At 38.1% G+C, this 12235-nt stretch overlaps 2 protein-coding genes across 2 annotated transcripts; both read right to left on the reverse strand.

Moving 5' to 3' along the window:
- Positions 1-228: 228 nt before the first annotated feature.
- LOC131868018 (aspartic proteinase nepenthesin-1-like) lies at positions 229-1554 on the reverse strand. The gene has a single exon (XM_059215568.1). It carries the CDS (start codon positions 1552-1554, stop codon positions 229-231), a length of 1326 nt encoding a protein of 441 aa, XP_059071551.1.
- Positions 1555-2347: 793 nt separating this feature from the next.
- On the reverse strand, positions 2348-3673 carry LOC131868019 (aspartic proteinase nepenthesin-1-like). The gene has a single exon (XM_059215569.1). The coding sequence runs from the start codon at positions 3671-3673 to the stop codon at positions 2348-2350; it is 1326 nt and encodes a 441-aa protein (XP_059071552.1).
- Positions 3674-12235: the final 8562 nt, after the last annotated feature.

Below are 12235 nucleotides of genomic sequence, written 5' to 3' on the forward strand. Positions count from 1 at the left end.
CATATCATAAGGAACCATAAATGAAGGTCCCCGAGAACAACAGGGGCCAAACAATTTTACTGAAAATAAGCAGCTACGAAGATGAAAATTTACATGATTCGCATATCGGACAGTGCAATAGGCAGACGCAGGAGACGAGATCACATATTGCATTCGAAGGACAGAGGAAGAGGAAATGAGAGAGACAGAAAAAGAGAAGAAGAAGAATTAGAAGAGGGAGATGATGATTTAAAGAGAATCACACTTAGTGGGCTTGAAAGAGAGCGTGTTCTGAGCATTGTTGTAAAGGATATGGAAGTTTTGCTGCTGTATGTTTCCGAAGATGGAAGGATTCCCCGATGGTTCACCCAACATTGCCAGGCACAAGAGATTTTCAGATGCCTGAATGAAAAAGTTGTCTGCCGGAAGCTCGTAATCCACGCCGCCTTTGAAGTTGAAGACGAGGGTTGGCAAGGTGAGGTGAGCGGATGATGTGTGGTAACAAAGATCCAAACCTGTAGAAGACCCGTCTACAGGAGTGAGATCAATGGCGGACTGAATTGCTTCCTTAAGAGGAGAGTAGGCAGCCTGGTCCAGAATGGTAACAGTGGTTCCGGAGTCGATGATCATACCTCCGCTGCCGTCCGATTGCAGATCGAAAGTTCCAGGAGGAATATCTAGTGCCTTACCATTGAGGGTGATTCCTGTAATAGGAATGTACCAGAAAGTGGGAATGATACTGCTCTTGATGAGTGGGAGAGTCTTGGCTCCTCCGCTCAAGGAAGCACCCTCGCCGAAAAAGAGGGGGCTGGTTTGTGAAGAAGAGTCGGTGATGGGCAAAAGACAGTAAGAGAACATGTTCTCTGCTTTGGAACCCAGCTGTGAGATAAGGGAGAGACCACCTCTTCCCAGTCCCACAAGGCCACCACCCTGAGAGAATCCTTGTCCTTCGTTGTCATGCCCGCATCCAAATGCAATGCCTTTAAACTTGCTGCTCCCAATTGACAATGTCTCGTAAGCCAGGTCGCCGCTGGTGAAGGAACCATCGCCATACTGATACATAAAGGTACAATCTGGATTGCATCCGATTTGTGTACTCCCCAAGGCGTCACAAAGAGAATCACCGCAGGGAATTGTGGAAAATGTGGGGGACTTGGAGGGGTCGAAGATTGGCGTAGGCTGAGAGAAGCAGTTCTTGCAAGGCTTGCACTGAGTCCAAATCAGATCGCTACCCGTGTCCACAATCGCTTCGAAGCTCACAGAGGGCGTTCCCAGTGCAACGCTCATCAGAAATTCTCCATCCCCTACTTCAACGGGCGTTTCAGCGTCTAATTGCCCTCTTATCAATGCCTCTATCTTCTTCATTCGCTTCTTACTTCGATCCACAGCCAAACGCAATCTCTCAGAAAAACCCAACTCTCTCTCTGATCTGCGCGTCATATTCACCCTTATTTTTACATTTTCATCGCTGCCAGACTTCGGCCAACCACTCAACAGTCTGTCCGAAGAACATGATATCATTGGAATAGTAAAGCATATCAAGACCACAAAACCCAACAGCTTTGAACGCTCCATATTTCTTTTTCTTTTCTAAACCTCGAAACCTTTTTCTGCTCTCATCTACTCCACTCCATGCAATATATATACACAGAGAGAGTGAGAAGGAGCCTTAAATCAAAATCAACAGATTCCCCGACGTGTCCACATAACAATATCGATCCTCTTAGAAGGATAGACGAATTTATTTAATTTCCCCTTCTCTATCTCTGCCCGTCTGGAGTTGTTCTAGAAGTAGAATAGACTGCTGCAATTCGAAGTGAATCGTATTTTTTTCTGTCCATACCTTCACTAAGTATTTCCGTACACTTAACCCGTAATCCAATTCCTTCTTCCCATTGAATTTTGTGGACCCATTCAGATCGAAAATCCAAAACGTGTTGTAACCGGAGGGTTGGTTTTCTAAAAATATTCATAGACATACAATAATTTATTTTACACTTGAGACTTGAAGAAAACATAAGACCATTACAAATGCTTCATAATTATATAAATTCTCTTGTCGTTGTTTTAACACGCAATTTATATTGATAATCAATTATCGCACCTTCATTTCCATGCCAAAATAACACACATAGTGTAGCATATCATAAGGAACCATAAATGAAGGTCCCCGAGAACAACAGGGGCCAAACAATTTTACTGAAAATAAGCAGCTACGAAGATGAAAATTTACATGATTCGCATATCGGACAGTGCAAAAGGCAGACGCAGGAGACGAGATCACATATTGCATTCGAAGGACAGAGGAAGAGGAAATGAGAGAGACAGAAAAAGAGAAGAAGAAGAATTAGAAGAGGGAGATGATGATTTAAAGAGAATCACACTTAGTGGGCTGGAAAGAGAGCGTGTTCTGGGCATTGTTGTAAAGGATATGGAAGTTTTGCTGCTGTATGTTTCCGAAGATGGAAGGATTCCCCGATGGTTCACCCAACATTGCCAGGCACAAGAGATTTTCAGATGCCTGAATGAAAAAGTTGTCTGCCGGAAGCTCGTAATCCACGCCGCCTTTGAAGTTGAAGAGGAGGGTTGACAAGGTGAGGTGAGCGGATGATGTGTGGTAACAAAGATCCAAACCTGTAGAAGACCCGTCTACAGGAGTGAGATCAATGGCGGACTGAATTGCTTCCTTAAGAGGAGAGTAGGCAACCTTGTCCTGAATGGTAACAGTGGTTCCGGAGTCGATAATCATACCTCCGCTGCCGTCCGATTGCAGATCGAAAGTTCCAGGAGGAATATCTAGTGCCTTACCATTGAGGGTGATTCCTGTAATAGGAATGTACCAGAAAGTGGGAATGATACTCCTCTTGATGAGTGGGAGAGTCTTGGCTCCTCCGCTCAAGGAAGCACCCTCGCCGAAAAAGAGGGGGCTGGTTTGTGAAGAAGAGTCGGTGATGGGCAAAAGACAGTAAGAGAACATGTTCTCTGCTTTGGAACCCAGCTGTGAGATAAGGGAGAGACCACCTCTTCCCAGTCCCACAAGGCCACCACCCTGAGAGAATCCTTGTCCTTCGTTGTCATGCCCGCATCCAAATGCAATGCCTTTAACCTTGCTGCTCCCAATTGACAATGTCTCGTAAGCCAGGTCGTCGCTGGTGAAGGAACCATCGCCATACTGATACATAAAGGTACAATCTGGATTGCATCCGGTTTGTGTACTCCCCAAGGCGTCACAAAGAGAATCACCGCAGGGAATTGTGGAAAATGTGGGGGACTTGGAGGGGTCGAAGATTGGCCTAGGCTGAGAGAAGCAGTCCTTGCAAGGCTTGCACTGAGTCCAAATCAGATCGCTCCCCGTGTCCACAATCGCTTCGAAGCTCACAGAGGGCGTTCCCAGTGCAACGCTCATCAGAAATTCTCCATCCCCTACTTCAACGGGCGTTTCAGCGTCTAATTGCCCTCTTATCAATGCCTCTATCTTCTTCATTCGCTTCTTACTTCGATCCACAGCCAAACCCAATCTCTCAGAAAAACCCAACTCTCTCTCTGATCTGCGCGTCATATTCACCCTTATTTTTACATTTTCATCGCTGCTAGACTTCGGCCAACCACTAAACAGTCTGTCCGAAGAACATGATATCGTTGGAATAGTAAAGCATATCAAGACCACAAAACCCAACAGCTTTGAACGCTCCATTTCTCTTTTTCTTTTCTAAACCTCGAAACCTTTTTCTGCTCTCATCTACTCCACTCCATGCAATATATATACACAGAGAGAGTGAGAAGGAGCCTTAAATCAAAATCAACAGATTCCCCGACGTGTCCACATAACAATATCGATCCTCTTAGAAGGATAGACGAATTTATTTAATTTCCCCTTCTCTATCCCCGCCCGTCTGGAATTGTTCTAGAAGTAGAATAGACTGCTGCAATTCGAAGTGAATCGTATTTTTTTCTGTCCATACCTTCACTAAGTATTTCCGTACACTTAACTCGTAATCCAATTCCTTCTTCCCATTGAATTTTTTGGACCCATTCAGATCGAAATTCCAAAACGTGTTGTAACCGGAGGGTTGGTTTTCTAAAAATATTTAAAATTAGTTTACACATAATTATTCTTAGTCGGTTTATCCGGCTTTCCAACTTATTTTCATTCTTGTTTATCTCATTCTTAAATTTTGCTCTAATTAGTTTATTCATTTTTAAGATTTAGAAATTTTACTTGTACAAAAGTGTTATATTCAATGCTCTATTATGTATTCACATTACCGTATCCTATCATAAAGTTCTATTCAAGGATTTATACCAGAAAGAAAAAGTACATGAAAGTTAATGCAATCTATGTGGTTGAACATCCACATATATAAATCATCTAAATTGAATTTTATTTTTATTCTCGTTCTTATTTATCTTATTTCTCAATTTTACTTGTGCAGAAGTGTTATACGCAATGTTCTATTATATATTCACATTGCCATATCCTATCATAACGTTTTGCTCAAGGATTTATACCAGAAGCAAAAAGTAGATAAAAGTTAACGTAATCTATGTGGTTGAACATGCAAGTATATAAATCATCTAAATTGAATTTAAGAATCCATCTTTTAAGAATTGGGTATGTAGTTGTATCAGTGATAAGCATGAAAGTCATGTCAACTAGGGATCACTCCCCATGTCCACGATTGTTTTATGTCAAATCCATAGATATGTGTAAGTTCTATATGTGTGAATATAAATTCTTCCCTAACATTTGATCTAATAAATCTCACTTTTCGTCAATTTACCTTGAAGTTAACTCTTCACTAATTGTCAAGTATTCGCAATAGTTAAAATCACATTAGGGAGCCTGGTAGATCACTAGGGTCAAGTTCTCCTAGGTTATTCTTCGGAATGGTCGGCTTCACGAGCCTGGCCAATTTAGGTAAATGGAAAAGAAGCATGCAAATTTCCCAAGATGAAAACTTTGATGGAGATAGATTCATCTTGGTGCTCCAACCAAAAGCGTTTCTATGATAAATGTTTCATTTATGCAGATTCGTATTCAATGAATTCTCAAAGCGACTGCATGTTAAATAAATGCACATTGAATTCTTTCAAAAACCAAAATGTTCAATAAATCACATAAAACAGGTACTAAATGTAATTATGATAGAATAAAAGGTTTGGAGTTAAAAAATTCGAATTTAAATTGCTAAATCTCAAGGGTCAGTATTGTATGGTGCAATATTGATTGGACGCCCCATTATTGACCAATAACAGAAAAAAGGCTAATACTTAAGTAGAGAATAAATGCCTAGACATTGAGGGTGGATGGAGAATAATCTAATAATAAATGTGATACATACGAATGTGTGCATGAATCCACGAGCTAAGATAGAATATAAGCGGGTGTATGTAAATTAATAAGGGTGGCTAATTAGAAAATGGGCCAAGATTTCGACAAGATTGCATCATTTCTTGATATATGCTTGAATTAATCCATCCTCTAATAATATACCCAAAACTAAGGATAGTTTGACTAGATTAAAATATTTTACCATTATGTTTTGACCATACATTGACGTGCATGTGAATCCTAAAATAGTAATACATCTCAAAGCATATGGAATGTGGAATATATCGTTTAAATTAGATGCTTGGACGTCAAATAATAGTTAATATAGATAGAGTAATGGACCTTGGCACATACTAGCATGTGATACTCATTCTTTACATTTGAATCCTTCATGAGAGCCTAAAAAATAGAGAAATTATGTATAATGAGTAGCTTATATCTCAAGAATTAAATAGACATCAATAAAATACGTGAACCTATTTAACAATCTAGAAGATTAAGAAATATGAAAATGAGTAGTAAGTTTAGGGGTATCTTCATGTGCAAAAGGTTCTGTGATGTAGTGCCCTATGGTATATTGATACTACCACATCCTGTCATATAAAAGCTTTATTTAGAAATGGTGATTGCATGCTTCATATGAGAGAAATTATAGAAGAGGGAAAATAGTACATGAATTTATTATGCCGAAGGCGTCTCTTATATGAATTGGATGAGCTATTTTTGGGCATCAATGATTGTGAGTAAAGGAGACAGCATTGCAAGATGATTGGGAATATTGGAGCTGTCCACTGTCCATTAGTTTTATTCTTCATTTTATGTCAGAATGTGTGCACTGCTCATCGTCTCTCGATCTTCTCATTTTACCACTATCTCTCCTCTTGCAGTCACGATCAGATGAGATTTTTTCGAAAATTCTACTCCTCCATTAATGCAAACATAGTACTCTCAAATATTTGAGCTCTCACAATCTAAATTTTAGGGTTCCTGCCACTTGTTCCGTGTGCCTCTTTAATAATTCATAAATGTCATTATTTTCTTATTTTTTATTTCTATACAATTTAGGTGTTGCACGGTTTCCCATGATAAGTGAATGGTGGGACCTTTTTTAATTACTAAGTACACTCAACCTTTATGTTTCCATTTGTCTAAATCAAACCATCTAGTAATTCCGAAACCCTAAAAAAGTTGTATGGGTTTTATAGACACTTCAAAATTTAATATGTTTATATGTGTTAAAATGACTATATTAGTGGGTTTTAAGTTATTTACTTATTATTCTGTTAATGTATTATATATAATAATAATATTATTGAATAGAAACATATTTGTTTAAATAGTTCAAGTAATTAATGGTGAAAATGTAAATAGAATAGAATAATTTTTTAGTTTCAAATAGAAATAAACTATACAAATCATGTAAATTGTATTAGTATTATTGTAATATTATCATAAAAACTCAACCTTCAAGGACCCAACAAAAAACCAGATGTGAACCAACCCATAAAAACTAGGGCAAAGCAGCCCCATAGAACAACAGACAAAAACAATACAGAATTTCTACATAACAAAACTACAACACTTTGACCAATTTGTCATTCTTCTGAATGACATCCTCATTGATTTTTTGAACTTTCTTAATGATGTTGTCAACACGGGTCACACCCTTATCTTTTCTATGGAGCCTCGTCGCTGGACCAAGTAGGGGCTTCTCTTTCGTATCCAGATCCGCATCCACATCCTCTGAGGGAGCCCTAAGTTTCTTACAGGTACCAGCATTCACAACCTTAGATTTCTTCACCATCTCAATGCTACCAGTGGGGCACTTGCCCTGAGAAAAATAATGAAAAACTTCATCCTATTCATTGAGTCTACGTAGACCAAAGCTAGTATTGTTCATGGCAAAAATACTAACCTCCACCACCACACTCAAACTATGCTGATGTTTATAAGTCATTTTCCAAAGCCTTAATGTGCTCTTCATGTTCCTCCTTAAGGTTTTTAATACCATTAGCTAGGGTATGCATATTCGAAACCTAATACTATCGAGGTCCCCATTAGGTGGATTGGCCTTCTCTTCAAGATTATTAATCTCTTGAAAAATCTAGGTGAATTGGGCATTTAGGTTATCCTTTAAATTCCTCAAGTTAATATTCGTAATCGTATTCTCACGGACCGACAGACCATCTCCTTAGGAGTAAACCCACCACCAAGAGTAGGTATAGAAACATTGACACCCTAATCCTCCACAGGCACGTCCAAATCAATCTGAGAGGCATTCGACCGCTTAGAATAATTCTCGTTGACATTGTTAAATACTTTGGTTTTGTCAATAGATCTTGACATAGAAACGCTGGCCACTCTTTTAACCTTCACATCAGAACTACCGTCCACCGAATTAGGGACATGTTCAGGGTCATCCTCCTCGTTAGATAAAATAATTTATTTTCTGCTAGTATGGTTAGGGATTTTAGACGATGAGGGTCCTTGTTTGTTATAAATGTGAAGGACTTCGTTCCCATCGAAGTCCACCTCTTCATCAGAAGAGATTTCCCCATAATGAATATGGACATTCTTCTTGTATTCTATACCAGTTTTAGCACTCATATTCCTCTCGACATGGATAGTCTTGGCATACTTCATAATCAACGGGAATAAGCCCTCATGGAGAACAAGGGAGGATGCACATTTCTCGTGAGCCCTAATCCTATTATTCAATGATGAGACCAAATAAAAGGCCAAGGAAATGCACTTGTTATGCCGAAAATGATTAATAATGACAAAGTGATAGTTAAGTAAGCTACAAAATTTACCATCAAGGGTGAGGCGGTGCACGATAACCTCTGAGACCTCCTACCATGGCTTTGAAAGTGATTTTTTCTCCCACCCAACATTATTATTCTTTCTCACCTTCTCCCCTTCCTTCGGCGGGAAAAAGGTTTTCATCGCCACCATCGCACATTTCTTATGCTTGTAGAATTTGGTGCCCTTGTGAAGAATTTTGGACACATTAGCCACCATCTCCTCATTAACCTCTAGCTCCATACCATAGACATAGATAAAACCATCCTTCCACCCATTAAGAAAGGCCTCAGTAACAAGGGCATCCACACCATGAAGCATCTCAATATAACTAGTCAAAACTCCTACCGAATATTCTTTCCATACTGCTTCCTTATTTCATCATTTTTCGCAGACTATGGGATCCAAACGGTTCCTATCTCCCCTAATATTAAAAAATACTAATTCTCAACAACCTGCAACACAAACAGAGTTGACCTAAACCATATAAAAACAATTAAAAAAGCCACCAGAAAGTTCGTCTTTCCCCTCATAAAAGAAGTCTTGCCCAGGACACTTTGGAAGATGTCATTCTCCATCATTTCCAAAAACCCCTTGAGCTTCACACGCATCATAATCATTACGGAGTAGGTTAAGAAGATCCACCGGGATCTGATAATAAATCTTCCAAAGTTTAATACTTGGCAAGTCGGCCCCAATGTTGGCCTAAATATCGGCAACCTTATTACCTTCATGGTAGACATGTGAAATGTTAAATTCATAGAAGCCCCTGAGAGGAATTAGGCTATCTTGAATAATATGTTTAATCGACCAAATAGGAGAGGAGGAAGTCGTTAAACAATGATGTTTAGGGAGACACACTCCAACCAGACCCTTCTCAAACCTTTTTCTTTGGCCAATTTGATATTGGTGTAAATTGTGAAGGCCTCATTAAAGTGATTTGTCTGGGTACCCAAAGAGAGGGCCATTGTCGAGACCATCCTGCCATTGTTATCACGCACCACTTCCCCACATCCAGCAGGTCTGGGATTCCCATTCGCCACACCATCAATTAATGTTACTTTAGGTCCAATATTTTTTTTAAATGTTATAAAAATTGATTAACAAGATATGAGAAAGAGTTTATTGAATTAATAGATAGAGAGAAAAATCAATCCAATGTCATTTCTTTCAATGAAATGGAAAATATTTTTGCAGGAAGAGCATCATCAAGAATCAAGACAATAGATAAAGTAGTAAATGTTGTCAAGTGAGTGCTAAGATCAACTTTCCCATTGGACTTCTCAAAACATGGTACCTCTGTTTGCTTTGAGATGGGATTCTTTAGGACGGTATATGAAAGTAGTCCACGTGTGCAATATGGTGGAAGAGTTAGTTGGGATTAGGTTTGGCCTGTGCTGGCCAATTATTCAGATATCCAAATCTCTACTACGATACATAATTTATAAGGATTATTTCCATAAAAAAATAAACCAACTAAATAATTGAAGTGCTCTATTGTACTTAAGTTAAGAGTGTAAAATTATCCCTTTCCCAATTGAATGATCCTTCTTCCTTTCTAGCTATACATTGAATAATAAATAAATATTTTCTAGCATCTATATCCGTTGCGACAAGAATCTTCGATAGAAAAATAATAATAATAAGTAAAGAAAAATGAAATGGCGTTATACTAGAATACATTATTTTCATGACCCAAAATAGTAAATTAATGGATACTAAGCGATTGGAGCTAGTTAAATGCCTTGCTGAAGGAGTAATTACCAAAATAAAAGAAAAAAGAGAAAAGAGCAGACTATGTTTAAACTGGTTCAATTTAAAACTTCCTAATAGTATCTTCATGTGCCATACATTGCCAAGCACTAAGAAAGAATTTTTTATATCATTGTAGATCTAAATGCATCTCACCTTAGGTGGTTAATCGGGTCAATGGAGATGGAAAAATCCTTTACAAAGGCTGCACATTATCTAGTAAGCACAATAGTTTTAAAAGATAATAAATAAATAATAAGAATGAAATTAGAACAAGAATTTAATCAAATGTAAATGCACTCCACTCATCACCTTCGTCGCCCAATTGAATAAACTAAGAAAATATAAGAAAAGCTACTACTTTAGATGTTGTCCAATGCCCTTAGAAACTATATGAATAGCATGTTGGACACCTTATCCACCATCTCCTCATCAACCTCCAGCTCCATACCATAGACACAGAGCACACCATACTTCCACCCATGAGCAAAGGCCTCGGTAACAAGGGCATCCGCACCATGAAGCATCTCGATATAACTAGTAAAAACACTTATCGAAAGTTCTTTGCATACTGCTTCCTTATTTCATCATTTTTCATAGACTATGGGCTCCAAACGGTTCCTATCTCCCCCAATCTTGAAAAATACCGATTCTCAACAACCTGCAACACAAACAGAGTTGAGCTAAACAAAAACAATCAAAAACGCCACCAAAAAGTTTGACTTTGCCCTCATAGAAGAAGTCTTGCCCAGGACACTTTGGAAGACGTCATTCTCCATCATTTCCGAAAGCCTCTTGAGCTTTGCATGCATCATGATCATTACGGAGTAGGTTAAGATGATCCACTGGGATCCGATCATAAATGTTCCAAACTTTCCTACTTGGCAAGTCGGCCCCAATGTTGGCCTAAATATCGGCAACCTTATTACCCTCACGATAGACATGTGAAATGTTAAATTCGTAGAATCCCCTGAGAAGCATTACGCTATCTTCAATAATATGTTTAATCGACCAACTAGGGGAGGAGGAAGTTGTTAAACAATTAATGATGTTTAGGGAGTCACACTCCAAGCAAACCCTTCTCAAACCTTTCTCTTTGGCCAATTTGATATTGGTATACGTTGTGAAGGTCTCACTAAAGTGGTTTGTCTAGGTACCCAAAGAGAGGGCCACGATCGAGACCATCCTGCCATTATTATCACGCACCACTCCCCCATATCCAGCAGGTCCGGGATTCCCCTTCGCTGCACCATCAATTAATGTTACTTTAGGTCCAATATTTTTTTTTAAACGTTATGAAAATTGATTAACAAGATATGAGAAAGAGTTTATTGAATTAATAGATAAAGGGAAAAATCAATCCAATGTCATTTCTTTCAATGAAATGAAAAAGATTTTTGCAGGAAGAGAATCCTCAAGAATCAAGCCAATAGATAAAGTAGTAAATGTTGTCAAGTGAATGCTAAGATCAACTTTCCCATTGGACTTCTCGAAACATGGTACCTCTATGTGCTTTGAGATGGGATTCTTTAGGACGGTATATCAATGTAGTCTACGTGTGCAATATGATGGAAGAGTTAGTTGGGATTAGGTTTGGCCTGTGCTGGCCAATTATACAGATGTCCACATCTCTAGTATGATACATGATTTATAAGGAGTGCTTCCATCAAAAAGTAAACCAACCGAATAATTGCAGTGCTCTATTGTATTTAAGTTAAGAGTGTAAAATTATCCCTTTCCCAATTGAATGATCCTTCTTCCTTTCTAGCTATACATTGAATAATAAATAAATATTTTCCAGCATCTATATCTGTTGCAACAAGAATCTTCGATAGAAAAATAATAATAATAATAATAATAATAATAATAATAATAATAATAATAATAAGTAAAGAAAAATGAAATGGCATTATACTAGAATACATTATTTTCATGACCCAAAATAGTAAATTAATGGATACAAAGCAATTGTAGCTAGTTAAATGCCTTGCTGAAGGAGTAATTACCAAAATAAAATAAAAAAAGAAAAGAGGAGGCTCTGTTTAAACTGGTTCAATCTAAAACTTCCTAATATTATCCTCGTGTGACATACATTGTCGAGCATTGAGAAACATAGAATTTTTTATATCGCTTGTAGCTCTAAATGCATCTCACCTTAGGTGGTTGATCGGGTCAAGGGAGATGGAAAAATCCTTATCAAAGGTTGCACATTATCTAGTTAGCACAATAGTTTTACAAGATAATAAATAAATAATAAGAATGAAATTAGAACAAGAATTTAATCAAATGTAAATGCACTCCACTCTTCACCTTCATCGCCCAATTGAATAAACTAAGAAAATATAAGCTAAGATGTTAGTTTAGATGTTG

This window comes from Cryptomeria japonica, unplaced genomic scaffold, assembly GCF_030272615.1.
Source record: "Cryptomeria japonica unplaced genomic scaffold, Sugi_1.0 HiC_scaffold_193, whole genome shotgun sequence".
Lineage (NCBI taxonomy): Eukaryota > Viridiplantae > Streptophyta > Pinopsida > Cupressales > Cupressaceae > Cryptomeria > Cryptomeria japonica.